Below are 23,210 nucleotides of genomic sequence, written 5' to 3'. Positions count from 1 at the left end.
TTATATTACTAACATGAATTGGGATTTGTGCTGGGGAAGCAGAATGACTTAGAACTAGCTAGAGCACTTGAAAATTCTGTAACTTTGACCTACAGAAAAAATAATATCTACTCTAAAAGACTCTGATGTGGACTGAATAAGAATAAATATAAATCACATATAACTGGTGCTCTCAATATACTGTATACATATAATTTGCTGTCAAACTGGGTACTGTCTACTCAGATCAGTGGTACACAATTTGGTTTTTGGATTTTTGTAAAACCCTGAGATATCCAGATAATCCTTCCCCACTCACTGAAATCAGTGCCTTTAATTATAAATTCCATGAGATCATATATCAAAATTTATGAACCTCTGAAATCCCCCAATACCTAGCCCAAAACCTTTCATGTACTAGTTGCTAACATATGCTTCTTTGCAATAAAGGGAATTTAGCTGTGGCTAGTAAGTACAGAAATTATTGGATATGTTTCTTTTTTTAAAATTTAATTTATTGATACATTCTAGGTAGACAGTACAGTTACCTTCATTACTGGGATCTTGTACCTTTACATGCCAGGTCTTGGTTCTCATTTTTCCCCTTGTCCCCACCCTCCCTTTACCCCCACCTCCCCTCCCCATTTCAAACACTTTAATTCCATTTTTACATTTTCTCATATTTTTTTCCTTTTCCCTTATTCCCCTTTCCCTATCTTTCTCACTGTCCCTACACCTTTGGTCCTTTTCTTCCTATTTGCCAATTGTCCCATTAGGATGTTAAGTACTATTTTAGTTTTTCACACTAGAGAAACTATTCAGTATTTGCATATGTATGACTTATTTATTTCACTTAGGAGTATATCCTCAAAATGTACCCATTTACCTATGAATGAATCTACTTTCTCATTCTTTATGGCTGAGTAGTATTCCATTTTATAGAAAAACCACATCTTCTTTATCCAGTTTCCAACTAAAAACAGTGGTTAAATGCCACGAAGTAGGTGGCAATGCCTTAACGGTGTGTTGTTGTCAGGCCCAAGGTCCTCTTCCATCCTTGTCAGGGGGAGTGCTAACCTTCTCTCCTTTCATACAACACTGGATATGTTTAATTTCTACTAGAATGAAAATAAGTTTCTTTTTTCAATGGATGTTATTTTACAAAATCATATTGCTTTGGCTATTTTTCTAGCTATCTTCTTATATAATTTGATTAATTTCCACCAAAATATACCTATATTTATTTAAGTCCTTTTCTTTTGAGAAGCTCAAAGATTTTCTCATCAGTCCTTATCTCTAAGATAAATAAATGAAGATGGGGAAAAACATGGAACTATGAGCTTGTAATCCATATAAATTCATAAATTTCACAAATTCCACATAGCAAAAATTCCATTTTAATTTCTCAACTTAAATGCACTTTGTTATAATTTTCTTTTTTTTTTTTTTTTCTCTTAGTACTGGGGATAGAACTTTTACCACTGAGCTACACTCTTAGCCCTATTTTTATTTTTTACTTGAGACATGTCTTGTGAAGTTGCTGATGCTGGCTTCCAATTTTTGAGCCTGTTGCCTCAGCATCCTGTGTAGCTGAGACTGCAGGCATTTGCCACAGCGCCAGGTTTTATTTGAGACAGTGTTAGGCTATCCTCAAATCTGCAATCCTCCACCTCAGCTACCCGAATAACTGAGATTATAGGAACATGTAATCATGCCCAGCTTAGAATTTTCTTTGTCTACCAAAAGTACCTAATTTACTTAATTAAATCAGGATATGCTGGTCTATACCAAAAATGTTTTTGTTATTTGCTTAAGAAAGGAAACATTTCAAAAAGTGTTATAAGTAGTATGCAAAACAAACAACATAAAATGATGAATTTAATTTAATGAAACATGGGCTATTGATCATAGGTCTACTTCAGCTAACAAATACAGATTGCAAAATGGAATTAGATACATTTTTAAACATTAGTAATCAAATACTAACAAGCCCAGACCAATTACGATTGATTAGCCAATCCTGGCAAGCTCTTTTGCCAGTCACTGGTCACAGATCTGTGGTCTAGAGTTGGCCACTGAATTGAAAGAAAATGTTGGATTCTTTACTTCCTGATAAGAGGGTAGCAAAAGGAGTAGGCTCTTTTTTCTCTAAGCCAGTTTCTTTGCACCTATGATGTTGTCTAGTTGAATGTGATACTTAGAGAGCTGTACCACTATCTTCAGACTATGAGACAAAGACCAAGAGAATTTCTACAATCCTGACTCTTAACCCAAACATAACCAAGTCTCACAGCTTCGTATGTGAAATAAATGTTATGTTTAAGTCACTGAAGATCAGATATTCTTCCCTGAAATTGAAAGCAACCTAATTAATACAGACAAATCAGGTGAGAAAGGATGTAAATAATTATTTAGTAATAATTTCTGTCATTTTGTATAATCTTTAAAACAACCCAATGAAAATTGCACATTTTTTGCTTGCTTTTAGATTAGAAAATGAAAGATTAAGAAAATTACATAGTTAATAGTAACAAACCTAAAATTTGAATCTAGACCTGTATCAAATCACAATTCTTTTAAAAATACATAATATAAAATACCATTTCTTCCTTATTTACAGTTCTTCTTAAAATAAAAACAATAATAATAACCAGCAAATTGTGTTGTTAGCTAACAGAATTTGGGGAGAGATAAGGAATACCAGTTGTTCTTATAACTCTGTCATAAGGACCTTTAGCCTTCAACTCTATTTTGTGTTAAAGTTATGTGGAAGAAAGAACAAAAAAATGTATGCATATCTATATAAAGTCCCAGAATATCTAGTACAATCACCAAAATCCTATAGAAAAAAATGAAATGGATTGTAAGCTTGTTTTCCAAGAATTAAAAAATATCAAGTCAACTGCAAGTATTTCCTAAGCTGTAAGAATAACTTCCTTATTTCCAATTATTCCATTAACCAAGTATCCATCAATATAGAAACCACAAAGTTAAACTTCATTTCTCATCTCTTTATAGAAATTTATATAGCACAAATCTTGACAACAAAGCATCTACTATCTAAGATCAGCAAGGTCGTTACTTATAAACTCATTAGAACTGGATTTTCAAAAGCTATCTGATCTCAGATGTTTCTGAGCTAATATATGCAACTTACCTTCCCACATGCTCTGCAATGATGCCTTCTTTTGGTGAATGTGAACCGAGCTTCACATTTCATGCAATTTGGAGCCTGGGAATCTGGTACCCATACTGGAGCTACTTCACCCAGAGTGGTAAATGGCTTTCTGGCAGAAATTCCAAACCGACCAGCTCTGAGATCATTATCTGGGCTATCTAGAGCTAATGCAAGGCACGATCTACTGGAAGCCTCATAACTTTCTAAATGTTCCCCATTTGTATCAGCAATAGAGATGTTTCCCAAAGACGCATTACATACATTGGTTGCTGAATTTTCCCCTACTTTTGGTTTCCCAAGAATATCATTTTTGTTTTTAATATTATTTCCACTGTTTGTGGGAAGGTCATTTTGTAAATGGTCTGATAATGGCTTTGGAATTTGAAGTTTAAGATTAGAAGGTTGTTTGGGTCTTGCACCACCAAAAGGAACACTGATGGATTGCAGATTTGCTACGGTCTTGGGGGAAGATTGCATAAGCACTGATGGAACTTGACTACAGAAATTATGCAAATAATTTTTCTTCATTAGGTCACCAGTGCTGTTTAAAAGTAGTCCACTCCCTTCTGTGGCCTCATTTCCTCTCTGTTCATAAATGTTTGAGTAACATTCTGACTTGCTTTCCTCTATTTCTTTTTCTTCTGTTACTGAATCTTCTTTGGAGGGTAACGTCTTTGGAACAAAAGAAACAACTGGGCTTTGCATTCCACAGGAATCACAACCATTAGATAAAGAATGTGCTGCTGGTGAATCTGTAACAGTCGAGAAATCACATCCTTCACTTTCACTTGGGCAAGTTCCTTTTAAATCTAGACCTGCATCTGCCATTCCAACACACTCTCCTACATTATCACCATTAGTGTCGTCAGGCTGATTAATCTGTAAAAACTTTTCATTTTCTTCATTTACTTGGCTATCACTCATCTCATTTAGTTTAGTCAATTTCCAATTACTCATCTCCTGAGAATCAGAGAAATGCTCTGTCATATTAAGTAGTTCTGTAGTGCCAAGAATTTCTTCATGTTCATAACGTTCACTTTCAGCTCCAACTTCACTAGGCACAAGGCAATCTGAAAATTGTTCAGAGTTACCTCTTCCAGGTATGTCTGGTTTGAGACACAAAGGTAAACAAGACTGGAGTGATTCTTCAGTTGTTCTCTCCTCTGCTGGCTCTTTTTCTGTCAAAATCTCCTCACTCAAGTGGGAAAAGGTGTTTGGACTCCCTACATCTGTCCGAGGAGAGCTGACTTTGCCAATGAAGTCCTCATCTGGTATATAGTCCTCTTGCTTTTTAACAGTAGGACCTCTATCTGTTCCCTGGGGTGAGATTACTGAATCAACTGTTGACCTTGTAATCAAGGACACTGAGGAGTCTCTACCTATATTTTCATCACCCTTTAATTGTGAACTGGAAGAGACACTAGTTAGACTATCAGATGAAACTGTACATAGATGATTAACAGAATCCCCTTCTGTTTTTGGTCTGTTCAATGGATCCATTTGTTTCTCTGAGTTCTTATCTTTTTCAGTGGATCCATTCATACTAAAACTGAATTGATCAGTTTGTCTGTTTTCATTATCCAGTGAACAGCTAAAAGGATCCATGAGGGACTGACTATTATAATTATTACAATCCTGCAAGTCACTTTGTAATGTCCTTTTATCGCAATTATGCATGACAGCTACAACAAGAACATTCTTCTCATCTGGAAGACAGGTTAAATTTCCACATTTCTTCTCTCCTGCTTCAACAGTACTGTATTGATCGCCTCGATTATAGTTTCTCTTAATTAACTGATCTTCTGCAATAGCATTTTCATCAATCCACATTGTGGCAATCTCTGGATTTAGATTACAGCTCTGTCCATTAGCACAGTGATCTTCTCCCTCCTTGGATGGAGCTGAATGAGCCAAGGAGAAGGCTTTCAGCTGTGGCTGTGACTCATTAGAAACTGAAGGCTCATTCACACTAACCAATGCAGGATTAAATGATAGTCGGTGAGAAGAAGGATCTACAATTTTATTCCACTTTGTGTCCAATAAAGTAGGGGAAATTGTTTCATCTGGAAAAAATAAGCAGTTACAATAAGTTTGCTGGTAACAGTAAAATTCAAATAAAATATATTCCTAGGATATGTATCTAATTTTTATGTAGGAATGACAAAATATATTTAAAACCATTTCCTATAATTATATCATCAAATAGTATCTCAGAACATTTCAAACAACAAAAGACTTCTACCTTAGTCTGATAATATAATTAAACTGACCGTAGGACCTAGAATCAGGGAAAGCATCCTTGGATTGTCTGTGCATAAAGCAAAACACATACTGAGGGGGGCAGTAATGAAGACATAATTAATTTAAAAAAAGAAATTTTTTGTGGATATCGAATACTCTGAATCTATATCATGATTGGTATGTGGCTTTCATGGATGTCTTCATTAAAACTGTATAATTAACCAGGCATGGGGGTACATGCCTGTAGTCCAAGCTACTTGGGAAGCTAACATGAGAGGATCTTTTGAGCCCCTAAGTTCAAAAGCAGCCTGGGCAATACAGTGAGACCCTCTCTGAAAAGAGAAAGATTGTACAATTAAGATCTATTCATTTTAGTGAATATAAAGTTCACCTTTATAAAAGTAAATAAAGGAAGCAAGGAACAGATAAAGGTATAAATGAAACAAAAATGGGAGTATATCTGTTACCATTGAAGAGAAATAATGGGTGTACTTAAGTTTATTATACTATTATCTTTAATTGGTAGATTTTAAGTTTGTCGATTTTAAGTTTATTTATGTACTAATTCCCCAAGATCAATGTAATTACTGTGTATCCCATTGTGTGTGCGTGCATGTGCGTGTGTGTGTGTTTGGATCAAACTCAGGAGACCTTGCTCTTATAAGGCAGGGACTGCCCATTACATTTTTTAAAAGTTTGCTATAATATGTGAAATTTTGCCCTGTGTCACAATACATTATTAATTAGGTTCATATTTATATCATTATTTGAAGACATTGGCAAAACATATTTATCTTATTAAATCAGTTTACACTAATTTCACGAAAAATTTCTCTTGACTCTTTAACAGATCATAACTATGACAGCTAAATTATTTTCCCAAATTATGCTATTGTATGTCTAATTATGAAAATAATAATGAATTTATTGCCTTTCCTGTTTTCTTCCTCCAATAACTGATAATAATAGTTCTGAAATTATGCAGCTATATTTATAACATTAATTTTCAATGCACCCATAGCAACTTGCTCATATCTTTATTAAGGCATTTACTACACTGTAATGCAACAACTTATTTACCTCCTTTTTATCCACTGAATGATTTCTGAAGGTAGAAATAATCTCATTCCATCAGTGTAAGTCCTCATTTTGTATAATCCCTAGTATATAGCAGGTACACAATACCTGTATGTTAAGTGAGCAGCTAACACTGCAAAGGAATTGAGTTTGTGGAACATGAAAATTAAATGAAAGTTCATGCCTGTATAAAAAAGTATTAATCTAACTGGGACAATAAGACATATATATATATATATGTATAAATTAGCAATACAGAGTAGCATATGTGCTTGAAAACTATTATGTAGAAATAGAAAATAAATTCACAAGAGAAAAATATTACAAGATGAGGTAACTGAACTTCATTCAATTCATGGAGGTGGGAGGAACTAGGCTAGGCTTCAGAAATTTTCTTTATATTTAGAAAAAAAAAATGGAACAAGCAAAAGCACAGCCCCAAACATAAGAATTTAATAGAGTAGTAAGTATATCAGTTTGGGCTCAGAATATAAGTAGCATAAAGTAGTAGTGAAAAGAAACCACAAAGAGCAGATAATAAAAGTCATGAAACACCAGATTATATAAAGAATGGGTTTAGTATCCTCTGAGTTACTAAATTCTAAATTTAAACCTAAATTTGGGCTAGAAGTAATGTGAGATTTAATAATATAGATTTTTTGAAAATCACATTTCCAAGCTGGTTTCTGGAAATAAAAGAAGAGATACACTTCTTATGAAAATAGTTAACAATATTCAAACAGGAAGGATCAGATACTAAAATTTCATTATTTAACCTCCTACTACCTAGGCATACTGTAATTATCTAGCACTATCACAGTGCATATGTGACACAGTCCTCATTTAAAGAAGAAACACAAAACAAGATATCACCTCATTTAAAACATACTCTCTAAGGTACTAGGCTAGAGGCAGTAGTTACTGACACTGAAATGCAAATGGTACTGACACTGAAAAACAGTTCAAACAAAAAAATCCACATAATTACAAGGAATAAATGGTTTTGGAAATCCTTCTCCTTCCAAAGTAATTATTAACAAGTCCTATATTTGCTAAGACATTGTTGCAGACTGAACAAAAATGTACAGCTACATACAAAGTATTCTTTTATAATCTACAGAAATCAGAAACTAATGTAATAAATTAATAGTTTTAATAGAGTCAATAATATTCTGGAAGCATATTATTCATGTTAGTTATAATATGTGCGTAGATATTTATTAACAATTAATATACAGGGGGCTAAACTGAAAAAAGTGCTATAAGAAAGTATTTGCATAAATGGTTGCATCTCAGAAAAGACATTTTTGCTAGGTATATACAAAATTCACCTGGATCCAACAAAATCTCAAATCATTTCATTTCACATTTACATGAATCTATAATGAGCCCAGGGATACTAGGTCATTGGTGGTAAGATATGAGAAAAGCTGGCCGTTCCAGGTATCATCCTTCTTCCTTCTCTCTCCTTATATCCATGGTCACATATTCTATTTAAGATTTGTTCCATCAAAGACTCAAAGTGACAAATTCAAAATTAACCTCTTTCCAACTGCTATCAAAGAGTAACATGAATAACTGGCTACAATGAACTACTATGAATTTTACTACTAAAATCCTGGACTTCACTCTGTAAAATTGGCATTTCTGTTAGAAGTAGAAAACACAAATTGAGAAAGAAATTAAGGGGGAAAGCTTCCCCAAATGAAGTCAATCCTAAGCAGACTTCACTGGACTGAAGCTTAGAATGTGCGATTTAATTAACCACTTTATAGCAATTACTAGAAAATGTAAATCTTTTTAAAATGAGATTTAAACCAGGTGTAGTAGCAATTATCTATAATTCCAGCATTCTAGGAACCTGAGGCAGGAAGACCACAAGTTTGAGCCCAACCTGGGCAACTCAACGACTTAGCGAGACCTTGTCTCAAAAGAAAAAGAAAAAGGAGGGAGCCTGGGGATTTAGCTCAGTGGAAAGGACCAAGATTTAATCCCTAACTAGCAGAAAAACAAAGTCTATTAGGTTTAAGATATGTCTTTGCTTTATTGGCCAATCAATATTGAAGAAGCTATTTTTCTTAGGGTTAGAAATGCAAACACATATCCTAAAGTTTTTCTTGGCCATAAACTGATTGTATCAAGTAGGTAAAGTTTGAATTCTAGTATCACAAATTGCCTTGATACTAATCCTGCCAATCGTTAGCAAGATGAATGGGGAGGAACTGGCTTAAATTCACTGTATCTCTATTCTCATCTTTAAAAAGGAGATGAAAGGTCGACTTTCACGGGATTGTTTTAAACATTAAATGAAATAATCCATGTAACTACCTGGCAAATAGTGCTTAAAATGTTATTTCTTCTTCTTTTGGGTATCATTATCGTCATTAAGCCATCAGACTTGATTTTATTTCTTTTTAAAGTACTGTGTCCTCTTTTATAATCATATTCTGAATATCAGAAATCAAAAGATTCATCAGTATAAATTCTCACCTTCGTTTTGTTCAAATTCATCTAATACCTTGTCCAGGTTGTAAGCTTCTGCTTGGAAGTAATTCTCCATCAGTGAGGAAACACCACTCAAGAAATTTGTTTAAACCTAGAAAGTGGATCAAATTTGTAATATAATCTATAAATCTTAAGTTTATAAAGGAAAAAAATCTCTTAAAAATATATAAAGACAATGAAAAACAAGAAAACTTGTCAACATTAATTAAAATCTAGAAACCTTTAAGGTGACAATCATCAAAATACAGTTGCCCTGGGCCAGGATTTAACTCAGTGGTTCCATCGCCTGCCCTGTAAGCACAAGGACCCAAGTTCAATCCCTGGTACAAAAAATAATAATAATAATAATACAGTTGCCCCTATATATCTGTGAAGTCTGCATCTTCAGATTAAACCAACCACAGATAGAAAAGAAAATATTTAAAAACAATTTTCATCTGTACTACACACGGACACTTTTTCTTGTCCCTAAACAGCATAGTATATAATATCTATTTATCTAGCATTTACATTATATTGTTTTGTAAGTAATCTGGATGATTTAAAATATATGAGAGGCCAGGCATGGTGGCGCATGCCTCTAACCCTAGCATTTGGGAGGCTGAGGCAGGAGGATCGCTGTGAGTTCGAGACCAACCTGGGCTACACAATGAATTCCAGTTCAGTCTCAACTATATAGTGAGACCCTGTCTCAAAAAACAAACAAACAAACAAAAAGTATATGAGAGGATGTGCTTAAGTTATATGCAAACATTCCATCATTTTACATAAGGAATTTGAATTCCTTCTTAGCCTTTTAGCCAAGATCAAGTGTATATAAGGAATATGAGCACTGTGGATGTTGGTATCTGCAGGGGACCTGGAACCAACCCCCCATGGATATCAAGGGACAACTCTAGAACTAAAAATAGAAGGAAGACTGCATCATTTACTAGAACATGCTTCAAAAGACAAAAAAATGTTGGGAAAGGTATTATTATTTTGATTGGGATAAAATTAAATTTCTATTTAAAAGAAAGCTTTTTCAAATGGAAAATTATAGGAAACTTCAAACAGAGAGTAAGGGATATTAGTTCCAAAATTCTAACGATGGACATATTACTGAAGTAATAGTCATTTTTCTTAGATTTAATAATGATGTCCTGATTTTATAGGTGACATTTGCTGAAGTGTTTTGGGGAGAAGTGTGATCTGCAACTTACTTTTAAATGATTAAGAAAAAACAGAAAGAGATCTAAATATTAAAGCTGAAACACTAAACTGCCTGAAAGAGAGGTTAGGTAGAACTCTTGAAGACAACGGCATAGGAAAAGATTTTATGAAAAAAACCTCAGTTGTACATGAATTAGCACAAAGAATCAACAAATGGGATCTCTTATTAAAAAGCTTCTGCAGGGCCAGGGAGTGAGCTTAGTGATACCACTGCCTGCCTCACTAGCTCAAGGTTTGCACGGATCCAAGTTCGATCCCCAGTACCCCCCAAAAAAAAAACCCAGAAAAAAAAAAAAAAAAAAAAAAAAAAAAAAAAAAAGCTCTGCACAGCAAGAGAAACCACCACACAGTGCACAGTGTGAAGAGACAACCCACAACGTGGGAAAAATTTACCAGCTGTTCCTCAGACAATGGTCTACTATCTAGAATATATAAAGAACTTAAAAAAATCAGACCTCCCAAATTTAAAGACACAATCCAAAAATGGGCATCTGAAATGAATAGACATTTCTCAAAGAAGTAGAAAGAGCAAATAAACATGAAAAAATGTTCCACATCACTGGTCATTTGAGAGATGTAAATGAAAACAACACTGAGATTCCACCTCATCCCAGAAAGAATGGCTGCTATCACGAAATAAACCAGTAACAAATGCTGCGGGGGGTGGGGGGCTGTGGTAAAAAAGGAACCCTTCTCAACTGCTGGTGGGAGTGTGTAGACTGGTGCAATCACTGTGGTATTCAGTATGGAGAAACCTCAAAGAACTAGGATTAGAGGTCCCATTCGACCTAGCTATCCCCCCTGCAGAGTGTCTTCCCAAAAGAATGAAAAGAATCATAACACAGCGATATATGTACACCCATGTTCAGCAGCACAGTTTGTAATAGCTAAAACCTGGAAACAGTCCAACTGCCCATCAACTGGAGACTGACTAAAGAAAATGTGGTTTTTAAAAAATAAAATGGAGTACTACTCAGCCATAAAGAATGAGAAATTAGAGGCATTTACAGCTAAATAGATGCACATTGAGGTGATACTCTTAAATGAAATAAACAGGATACACATGTGTAAATACCGAATAGTTTTTCTGGTTTGAGAAAACTGAAAGTGTAAATAAGGTTCAAAATATGCAATAGATAATGTGGAATGGAAGAAAAATGGCAAAGGGGAAGGAGAAGTGGAATGGGTAGGGGAAAGGAAAGAAGAGAATGGAATTAATATGAGAAAAGGATAAAATGGAAACAAAGTCTTTGTAAATAGGGAGGAGTTGGAGGGGTTGAAGTGAGAGCAGAGGAATGGGGAAAAAATAAGAACCAAGATATATTATGTAAAGGTACAAATTTCCAATGACGAATGTCATTATATGGTATACCCAAAATATATCAATAAAATTAATTTAAAAAAGAAAAAAACTTATAAAAGTTTGCTGGACTGGTATAGCTTAATGATTGACACTTGCCTAGTATGTGTGAGGCCCTGAGTTTAATCCCCAGCACTGCAAAACCGAACAACAAAAACAAGACCCTGTGAAAGTATGAGAGAAGAGGAGAGAGAGGTATAGAAAAAGAGGCAAAATGGTACAGACTGATAAAGATAGGTGAAGAATATATGTGTCTGAAATGTATTATTTCATTTTTCTAAATTTTTTTTAAAAAATCTTATTAGTGGATATTTGCAGTACATAACTATCATAATCATCATGGAGACTTTGTACATGCACGTAACACATCTTAATTTTTTGTCCCCTTCACCTCCCTTTATCCCCATCCCCATTTGCAAAAGCTCTATTTTAATTTTTTCCCTCAATTTTTTTCTTTATTTTTTCCCTTTCCCCTTTCTCCTCCCCCTATCTCTTGTTCTCCTCATTTGAAAAAAATACTTCTTCCTTCCTAATATCCATCCTTTATTTTGCATCTTAGTTATACTTTGGGTTTCTCATACAAGAGAAACAATGCAATATTTAAATTTGTGTCTGATTTATTTCACTTAAAATTATGGTCTCAAGGTGCATTCATTTACCTAGAAATGACTCAAGTTTATCCTTCTTTATGGCAGAGTAGTACCCTCCGCTATATATAATCACCATATTTTCTGTATCCATTAATCTGTTGATGGGCATACAGGCTGTTCCCAAGATTTTACTATTATAGATTGTGCTGTTATAAACATGGGTATGCATGCATCACTGTGGTATGATGCTTTTAAATCTTTCAGGAAGATGCCTTGAAGGGGAATAGCTAAGTCAAATGGAACATCTAGTTTTAGTTTTTTTAAGAATCTTCATACTGATTTCCACAATGGTCGTACCACTTTACACTCCTACCAGCAATGCAGAAGTTCTCTCCCTGTCCCCACAGCCTCACCAGTATTGGTTACTGGTTGATTTCTTGACGACAGTCATTCTTTCTGGAAAGAGATGGAATTTGCCTTTCTAAAATGACCAGAGATATTGAACATTTTTTCATATATTTATTTGCTGTTTGTACCTCTTCATCTGAGAAGTGTCTATTCATTTTAGATGCCTACTTTTGGATTGGATCTTTGAACCTGGGGAGGGGTCTGATTTTTTTATATATATTCTAGATGTTAGTCCTCTGTCTGAGGAGTATCTGGTAAAATTTTTTTTCCCATTCTGTGGATTATCTGTTCACTCTGCTGGTAGTTTCTTTTGCTGTGTGAAAGCTTTTTAATTTGATGTGATCCCATTTGTTGATTCTTTGTAATATGTATCTCTTGTGAAATTGGGGTTCTGTCCATAAAGAACCTACATCTATGTCTTCAAGAGTTTTACCTATTCTGTCTTGCAGCAGATGAAGTGTTTCTACTTTAATATTTAGATCTTTGATTTTAGCTTAGTGCATGGTGAGAGATATGGGTCTAGGTTCAATCTTTGGCATGTGCATAGCCAGTTTTCTTTATAGCCAGGCTATCTTTCTTCCAGCATGGTGTTTGGACCCTTTGTCAAAAATAACGTAGCTTGGGCTGGGGATTTAAGCTCAGTGGTTCTGCCACCTGCCTTGCAAGCACAAGGTCCCAAGTTTGATTCCAAATAACAAATAATAATAATAATAATAATAATAATAATAATAATAACAACAACAACAATAATAATAATTAAAAAATGATGTAGTTGAGGGTGTTTTGCTGATGAAATGATCCTCTACATAGAAGAGCACCAAAAAAGTCCCAGAATCAATAACCAAATTATGTAGCATAGCAAGATACAAAGTCAACACTCAAAATTCCAATAACAAACTTACTAAGAAATTACAGAAACAATATCTTTCACAACAGCATCAAGACAAATTAAACACTTAGGAATTAACATAACCAGGAAGACCTCAACAATGAAAATTATAGTACTCTGAAAAATGAGATCAAAGAAGATACCAGAAAAGGGAAAGATATTCCCCATTCCTGGGTAGGCAGAATTAATACAGCGAGGAAGAAAGGAGCTAAAGGTGTAGGGAAGGTGGGATGGGTGGGGGAAGAGTAAAAAGGGAAAAGAAAAAAATGTGAGAGAATGAAAAGATGAAAATAAAGTGTTTGTAGATGGGGAGGGGAGGAGGGGGTGAAGGGAGGGCAGAGGTAAGGGGAAAAAATGAGAATCAAGACTTGTCATGTAGAGGTACAAGATCCCAACAATAAATGTAACTGTACTGTATCCCTAAAACATACCAATAAACTCAATTAAAGCTGAAAAAAAAATTAATACAGCGAAAATGACCATACTTCTAAAACTGGTACAAAGATTTAACACAATCCCAATCAAAATACCAACAGCATACTTCTAGCAGAACTAGAGGAAACAATCCTAAAATTCTTAGGGTACCAGAAGAGCCCTAGACCAGCAAAAGCAATTCTAGGCAACAAGGGCAAGGCAAAGGCCATCACAATCCCAAACTTCAAGGTATACTACAAAGCTACAGTGATAAAAACAGCATGTTATTGCCACCCCGCAAAAAAAACCATACTTGTGGATTGAAGGGAACAGAATAAAGAATGTAGGCTTGAAATCTTAAAAAAAAAAAAAAAAAAAAAAAAAAAAAAAATTAAGAGCACACCGAGACAGGTGGTAAGCATTATTTCTAGACAAAAAATGATTACAGAGGGAAATATACAAATGACATAAATCTACACACAAACACAAAAACACCTATCAAGCTAGAGAAATAAGCAGGAACTGAAGAGTAACTGTACACAGGAACTTAAGGGTAACAGTCCACAAAACTAGACAGCAACTCTTAGGCCTGGACTTTGAAAGCTAGCAGGAAGGATGAGAATCACTGACTTCAAATTTGTAGAAGAGAGGGCTAGACAGGGCTTTCTGAAGCCACTCCCCTTAATAGCCCTGAAAGTCACCAACACAGTGGGATGGGATAGAATGTCCCTAAAATCAATCTCGAGACATGAGAATTCCTAACATGGTTCTCCCTCAGGAGTGAGACTGACATTAAGTCTTCCTAGCCAGGAATATAACACATTTTATCTCTGTGTTTCCTTAGTTCTTCCTATGACCTTTAATACTTTTTTTAATTTGAAAAAGTCATTAAACCAGGCGTGGTGGTGCACACCTGTAATCCCAGCACTTGGGAGTCTGAGGCAGGAGTCTCGCTGTGATTTTGAGACCAGCCTGGGCTACATAGTGAGTTCCAGGTCAGTCTCAACTACACAGTGAGACCCTGTCTCAAAAAAACAAAACAAAAAAAAACAACAAAAAAAAGTCATTAAATATTGTGCAGTCAGGAGAGAAGCATGCACATGACTACAAAGGAATAACACAAGGCAGATCTTTAGGGTAACAGAACTGCACTTCATCTAAACTGTGATGGTGGTTACAGGAATCTACACACATAGTAAATGGCAGGGAACTATGTACATACATTAAACTAATATCAATTTCTTGGTTTTTATGTTGTCTATATTCATGTAAGATATAACCAATGAGAAAAATTGGGTGAAGAAATCTTTGCACTGTTTTTGCAACTAAGGTAAAGTGTTTTTTTAATTTGTTTTTTTGGTACCAGAGATAGAACTTGGGTCCTTGCACTTGAGTGGCAGGCCACCGAACTACTGAGCTAAATCTTTGGCCCTAAAGTGTTTTTTTAAAAGGGGAAAATATTGTTAAAAATTGAGTAAGTAGAGATGGGAATATAGCTTAGGGTTTAGCATTGCCCTATCAGGCACCAAATTCTGGGTTCAATCCCCAGAACAGTCAGAGGGGAAAAAACTGAATAAACAGGAAAGGAAAATGAGGATATTCCTGAAAGGGGAGGCAGAGCCCAAGTATGGTACGCCAGATGCCCTTTTGTAGGGGTGGGCCAGCATATCAGAGCCCTAGGAGGGTGAGAAAGTCATTAAGACAGAAGGATAGGCCAACTGTGGGATATGAGAGTCCAAGAGAGGTAGGGAGAGATGAAGGGGATGATCTGGTATGGGAAGTCAGAGCTAAGTGGGTGAGAATGGCATCCACATGCAGGAGAGGGCCCAGTGTAGCACTAATAGTAGCAATATATGGAGTAATGGATTACACTAGTGACTACATGAAGAGCAATGGGAGCAGGATTTCTGACTGCTGGAGAACAGCATTAAAATGTGGAAAAAGAACATTAGAGAGGATCATTTAGTACTGGTGTGGAATTCAAGGTTTTAGTATAAAATAATGGAATTCCATAAACATATAAAATAGAGATGCAAATATGCATGCTTATGTATATGTGTGTATGTATGTGTGAAGATATCTTCTACCTTTATCCACAAAGGACCTTGGATCATCAACTACCCATCTCTATGCAGAAATGAGCACACCTAACAGCTGATTTGATTTCTAAATACAGTATTATTCTTCTCTAAAAAGAACAGGACTGGTTCGGGGATTTAACTCAGTGGTTCCACCACATGCCTTGCAAGCACAAGGTCCTGAGTTCAATCCCCAGTACCAAAACAAGACAAAACAAAAAGAACAGGACTTATAGAAGAAGTGGCTAATTCCATGGCTGAAACAGAAAACAACTTCAAGAACCTTGATGATAATGTAGAGAAATATGAATCCTTATAATGATTTGGTAAAGGGAATATAAATAGCATGGCCCTTTTGGAAAACAATTTGAAAGTTCCTCAAAAAAGTTAAACATAGTTGACATGTGACATAGCAATTCCATGCTTTGGTATACCCAAGAGAATGAAAATACATATTCACAGGGCTGGGGATTTAGCTCAGTGATTCCACCGCCTGCCTCACAAGTGCAGGGACCCGAGTTCAATCCCCAGTGCCAAAAAAAAAAAAAAAAATACATATTCACATAAAAATTTGTACACCAAATGCTCATGGAAGCATTATTCATAAGGGACGAAAAGTGGGGAAAATACAAATATCTATCACCGAAGACTGAATAAATAAAATTTAGTATCATATACTGATATAATGGACTATTATGACAATAAAAAGGGATATGATAGTAAAAATGAATGAAGTACTGATACAAGCTACAATATGGACAAACTTTAAAAACAATATGGCAACTAAAAGTCACATATTATATGATTCCATTTATATGAGATGTCTAAACTAAACAAATCCATAGAAATAGAAGTGTCTTAATGGCTTCCAGTGGCCAAGGGTATTAAAAGTTGGTAATGGGGAATGACTGCTATTCGAACAGTTTCTTTGGGGGGTGATGAAGTGTTCTGATAGTTGTGACAGTAATGGTAAAAAGTACTAAACTGTACCTTAAAGGATGAATTTTATGGTAGGTATATTATTATATTTCAATTTTCTTTCAAAAGGAAGAATAGTTTAAATATCTTTTTTGCTAGAAAGCAAGGAAATGCTCCAAGAATGATGCAGACATGTTAAAAACAAAAAAACAAAAAAACAAAAAACAAACCACAGATGCCAGTTTAAAATGGCTCCCAAAGGCTAAATCATGGACAATATAAGCACCCCCCCAAATAAAATCACAATAGCAATAAATAATACACTGAATAAAAAAGAAAACCATAGTATAACACATCTGTAGTCCCAGTTACACAAGACACTGAGGCAGAAAGATAATAGGGTGGAGGCCAATCAGAAAAATTTAGCAAATTGTGTCTCAAAATAAAAGGGCTAGGAGTGTGGCTTGATGCTCTCCAAGTTCAATCCCAGTACCAGAGAAAAAGCAAAGCAAAGCAAAGCAAACATGAGACAATAAATGAATAGCAACTGTGTTGAGAAAAGAACAGATCTATACAGTTTTATGATTATCTTTGCAGAAAGTTAAACTTGAGTCATTTGTAAGAAATGGCTGCATCTTGAAACCACAATATCCTATATCTTTTTTTTTTTTTGGTACCAGGGATTGAACTCAGGTCCTTGTGGAATGTCTGTATTTGCTACCAACTTAGTCTCAGAGGGTTCAGACAATGCAACATTCTATTAGTTTCAGTTCTGAAACTAATCTGACCCACATAATCTCCTTATTCTCTATCCCTTAAATAATCATAAGACTTGAAAAAATTTAACATGACTTTTGTTCAGGAAAAATCAAAGATTATTGCATTAGAAGAATAAAATTCTTCTAGTTTTCTGCTGGAATTATTGCTTTTTACAACAAGTCTAAGAATACAAAATAAAAAATGCAATTAAATCTACACTTTGACTTCCCATCCTCAAAGTAGGTTTAATTGTTTAGTTCTTATATAATGATTAAGAAACATAAATGACGGTAACTGAGCGAATATACCACTATTTTCTCCTAAGATTATTGTTCAAATCCATGTCCTTTTTCATTCTGAAATTACCTTTCTGTAATCACAGTAGCAGTGATTCTAAAAATGAGGACCAAACACATTAAGAGAAAATAGTTGTGACTATTAATCTTAATATGTCAATTTCTTTGGAAACACCTATAGACATTAACTAAAGAGGTCTCCATACTAGAAACAAAGCATTCCCCTATATTAATAAAAAAAAAAAAACACAAGTCTCAACATGAACAAAGTAACCAACCAACAACAACAACAAAAAAGAAACATGAAAAAATGAGGCAACAACATGCTTCCTAAAACTTCCCAATATCCCCAAAGCTGATGCATAGGTCACTTAAGGGGAGGAAACCAAAAGCCACACAAACAAATTATTTGAAATGACATCAGAGGAGATAACAAAACAGATCAATAAGGCCTTCTGACAGCTCACAAAAGACGTAAACAGGTAATGGGCCAGATAGTGTCTACAGAAGACACTAATAAAAAGTTAGAAGAACTGAACAAAATAATACAAAGCATGAATGACCAGCATAGAAAAGAATCAAGAGTCTAGGAAAAGGCTCCAGACAGAAATTTAGAAGATTAAAAATTCTATCGAAAGTATGGGCAGCAGAAGTGAGTAGTACAAAGACAGAGTGTCAGAACTAGAAGACAGGGCTGTTCTCAGTGACCAATTAACAAGATACTTTTAAAACAAGAAAACATGACAAATGGATCCAACTGATCCTAGATGAAGCAAAAAGACAAATCTAAAAGTAATTTGAATTAGTAAAAAAAATCACAAGGCAGCACAAATGGCATTTTAAAATACATTTACTGAAATCATAGAAAAACTTTCCAAATAAGGGTAACAGAGACATAAAAGTGTACAGATAACTGAAACAAACAGAATACCAAGTAGCCAAGATCCAAAAGAATCTCTCCACAACATATCTTAGACAAAATCCCAGAAGTCCAACACAAAAACAGAATCTTAAAAGCAGTCAGAGAACAACAAATCACTTAAAAAGATAAACCCAGGGCCAGGGATTTAGCTTAGTGGTGCCGCCACCTGCTTCACAAGTGCAAGGTCCAGAGTTTGATCCCAGGTACCAAGAAAAATCCATTAGAATTACAGAAGACTTTTCAACACAAACCCTAAAGGCCAGGAAAGCTTGGAGCACAGTGTGTCAAGCTCTAACAGAATACAATTTCAAACACAGGCTGATATATCCTGCAAAATTATCTCTCAAAATTGATGGAGAAATAAGATATTTCCGAGATAAAGCACTCCCAAAACTTTTCAAGGATAACCTAAAAAAGAGACAATGAAGCTAACAATGACAAAATGTCTAACAGAATGAGTGCACTAGGTAGAGTGAGAAATTAGGTAGATATGAAAAATAGGGAATAAGCAACAGGAAAATAAGGCAATGCCAGGAATAAGTCCAAACCTATCAACTGTCTCAATGTAAATGGTCTCAATTCCTCAACTGAAAGACAAAGATTGGGAGAACAGATCAAGAAACAAAATCCAATGATACGCTATACAGAAAAAATACATTTAATCCAAAAAGAAACACAGACTAAAAAAAATCAAAGGATATATCGAAAACAATTGTTAGGGAATTGATCATGTTAAAGTATGCTGTGACACCGCCATCACAGGCTGCATTTTCCTGGTACTTCTTGGCTTCTAAAACGACCTCATGCTCTTATCTCTGGTTTCCCTCCCCACAAGGACACAGTGGTCCAGGAAAGTTAAAATCTCTTTCTGCAGGGCTGGAGCCATACAAGGCAACCTGGCCTATGATAGGTAAAAAGCAGCTCACTCCTCATAAATAATAGCCTGGCCCAAAACTGATAAAAGGACCTTTCTTTCTTTGTTCTCTTCTTCTTCCCTTCCTCCCTCTCTGCTCCCGCTCCTTGAATAAAATCTCCAGTCGGACCTCTCAGTGTGTGTGGCCTAGCGTCACTGTTCCCTTTCAACAATATTCCATGCAATGGAAACCCCTGCAAAAAGCAGGTGCAGCTATCCTATATTTAGATAAAATGAACTTCAACCTAAAACTGATCAAAAGAAATAAAGAAGGGGGCTGGGGATTTAGCTCAGCGTTGCTGTCGCCTGCCTCCAAAGCAAGGAGAGTTCAATCCCTATTACCAAATCAAAAAAACAAACAAAAGGCTTCTGCACAACAAGTGAATAAACCAAGTATGAAGAGACAACCCACAATGTGGGAAAAATTTTCACCAGCTGTTCCTCAGACAAAGGTCTTCTATTTAGACTATATAAAGAACTTAAAAAAAATCAAAACTCCCAAATTTAGAGACAAAAATGGGCATCTGAAATGAACAGACATTTCTCAGACAAAGAAGTAGAAACAGCAAATAAACGTATGAAAAAATGTTCAACATCACTGGTCATTTGAGAGATGCGAATGAAAACAATACTGAGATTCCACCTCACCCCAGAAAGAATGGCTGCTGTAAAGAAATCAACCAATTAACAAATGCTAGCAGGGCTGTGGAGAAAAAGGAACCCTGCTAAATGATAGTACACCTCTTTGCTTCTGCTCTGTCATGCCATTCAGCTCACACAAAAAATAACAGGTAAGTCTGTTAGTCCTTATTGCGTGGTTATTTTCAGAATTTAATTTTGAGGAAAAGGTTTAAGAAGGAATTGTATCCAAGAAATACTGAGACTGAGTTTGGTATTTTGGTGAGCTAATGAGATTATCTCCCAACTCACAAGACTCAGAGTATAACTAAACATTATGTAAGAGCTTTTGCCTTTTAATTTATCAAGACTCTTAAGGTGAATGCAGCCTTATTACTATCAATACATGACCATACTTTTGTATTTTTCCTGGGAATAACAGACAAAGGGAAAGACTGTTAATTCACGAGTAAAAACTCTGCAGAAAATCAAACAGTGTTTAATGTTTGGAAATGTTCCTGTCTGTTCAGTTGATACCAGATGATGATGATGATGATGATTTTTTTTAATTATTATTTTGTGTTCTAGAGAAACTTTAAAATTAGAAAATGCTGACATCTCTCTCACATTACAGCTTTCTAAATCCTAGAAAGGAAAGCTTAGAGAACTTCTGAATTTAGAGACCTATTTAGGGAAGAGATCTTGCAGATGTATCAGAATATTACAAATTCCAAACAGAATTCTCAAATGTGTTTTACTTTTTTCTAAAATAATCTGTCCTCAAATATAAAATCTTAAGTAATAAATTACTTTCCGATTTAGGGAACTGAATTGATAATGAGAAAAATGTATTCTGGGCAAAGTCATTTTTTTAAATAAAAAGTTGTATAATAAAAATGTATTTAAAAAACGAATGTGATATATAAACTTCTGTGTCTTATTTCACTTAAAATATGGCCTCAAGGTATATTCATACACCTACAAATGGCTCATTTATCCTTTGTTACGGCAGGGTAATACTGTACACTGTATATAACTACCATTTTCTTTATCCTCTCATGTATGATGGGCATACAGGCTAGCTCCAAGATTTAGTTATTATAGACTCTCCTGCTATAAACATAGGTATACATGTATCACTGTGCTTTGATGCTTTTAACTCTTTCGGGAAGATGCCTAGAAGGAAATGGCTGAGTCAAATGAAACCTCTAGTTTTAGTTTTTTGAGGAATACTGATTTCCATAGTGGTTGTACCACTTTACACTCACTCCCACCAGCAATGCAGAAGGCTTCCTCACCCACTCCCACTCCACAGCCTCAACAGCATTTGTTACTGGTTGATTTCTTCATTACAGTCATTCTTTTTGGAGTGAGATTGAATCTCAGTATTCTTTTAATTTGCCTTTCTTGAATGACCAGTGATGTTGAACACTTTTTCATATATTTATTTGCTGTTTGCACTTCTTCATCTGAGAAGAGTCTATTCGTTTCAGACGCTTTTTGGGTTGGGCCTTTATTGGGGGGGCTGATTTTTTGTTGTTGTGGTTGTTAGTTCTTTATGTATTGTAGATGTTGGCCCTCTGTTGAGGAGTTGCTAGTAAAAAAATTTTTTCCCATTCAGTGTGTTGTCACTTTGCTCTGCTGGTGGCTTCTTTTGCTGTGCAAAAGCTCTTCAATATGATGTGATCCCAGTTTTGATTCTTTGTAGTATTTGCTGTGCAATCAGGGTTTTGTTCATACAGTCTTTGACTATACCTATGTCTTCCAGGGTTTTACCTATTATATCTTCCAGGAGATTAAGTGTTTCTGTGTTTACAATTAGATCTTTGATTCATTTTGATCTGCATGGTGAGCAATAAAAGGTCTAGGTTCAATCTTTGGCATGTGAAAAGCCCCAAATTAAAAATATTGTTAAGTACTTCACAAACTTGTATGCCAGTACATGGGGGACTTCAGAACAGACAGATGAATTCCTAAATACATATGAATTATCAAAATTGAACCAAGCTTTTAAAAACCTGAAAAACCCAATGACAGACAATGGAATTGAAGCAGTAAAAACTAACCTATCAACTAAGAAAAGCCCAGGTCTGGATGAGAAACTGCTGCGTTTTACAAAAAAATTCAGGGAGGGGAAAGGAAATAAGGTAAAAGAAAAAAGTATGAGAAAATGAAAAAATGGAAATAAAGTATTTGTAAATAGGGTAGAGAGGAGGGGATGAAGGGAGGGCAGGGGTGAGGGGAAAAAAATGAGAACCAAGACCAGTCATATAAAGGTATAAGATCCCAATGATGAATGTAACTGTACTGAATACCTAAAATATACCAATAAACTCAATGAGAAAAAAACAAACTTCAGGAAAGTTCTAACACCAATACTCATCAGGCTTTTTAATGAAACTGAAAGAGAAGGAGTACTCCAAAGTCATTCCTGGAAGCTACTTTTATCCTGATTCCAAAACCAGGCAAGGATTCAACCAAAAAAGATAACTCTAGACCAATCTCTTTAGTGAATATAGAGACAAAAATCCTCAAGAAGACAGTTACAAAATGCAACAAATCATGAAAAAGATCACATATCACAAACAAACAGACTTCATTCCAGGGATCCAAGGGTGGTTCAGCATACTCTAATCAACAAATGTAATACATCACACAAACAGAAGCAAGGACAAAAATCACATGACCATCTGAATACAGAAAAAAAAAAAAAAACTTTGACAAAAATCCAACATCTTTCCATGATAAAAACATTGAAGGGGGCCAGGGATTTAGCTCAGTGGTGCCACCGCCTGACTGGCAAGTACAAGGTTCTGAGTTTGATCCCTGGTACACACACACACACACACACAC

At 35.2% G+C, this 23,210-nt stretch overlaps 1 protein-coding gene and 1 non-coding gene across 3 annotated transcripts in view; both read right to left on the bottom strand.

Annotated features, from left to right (window-relative positions):
• The window catches only part of Zfyve9 (zinc finger FYVE-type containing 9), a 101,175-nt gene that overhangs the window by 71,056 nt on the left and 6,909 nt on the right, over positions 1–23,210 (bottom strand). For both annotated transcript variants that reach the window (XM_010610316.2, XM_010610317.2), the window contains exons 2-3: positions 8,966–9,071; positions 3,137–5,220 (exon numbers count right to left, since the gene is read on the bottom strand). In XM_010610316.2, coding sequence (XP_010608618.1) covers positions 3,137–5,220; positions 8,966–9,035 — 2,154 coding nt within the window. In that variant the 5' untranslated portion in view covers positions 9,036–9,071. The remainder of the gene's footprint in view (positions 1–3,136; positions 5,221–8,965; positions 9,072–23,210) is intronic.
• On the bottom strand, positions 954–1,078 carry LOC117287434. The gene has a single exon (XR_004518748.1). It is a non-coding gene; the product is annotated as a U6atac minor spliceosomal RNA (small nuclear RNA).

The sequence above is a fragment of the Fukomys damarensis genome, unplaced genomic scaffold, assembly GCF_012274545.1.
Source record: "Fukomys damarensis isolate Sample0158 unplaced genomic scaffold, DMR_v1.0_HiC HiC_scaffold_23, whole genome shotgun sequence".
Taxonomy (NCBI): domain Eukaryota; kingdom Metazoa; phylum Chordata; class Mammalia; order Rodentia; family Bathyergidae; genus Fukomys; species Fukomys damarensis.
This window is presented reverse-complemented; position numbering and strand designations above follow the sequence as displayed.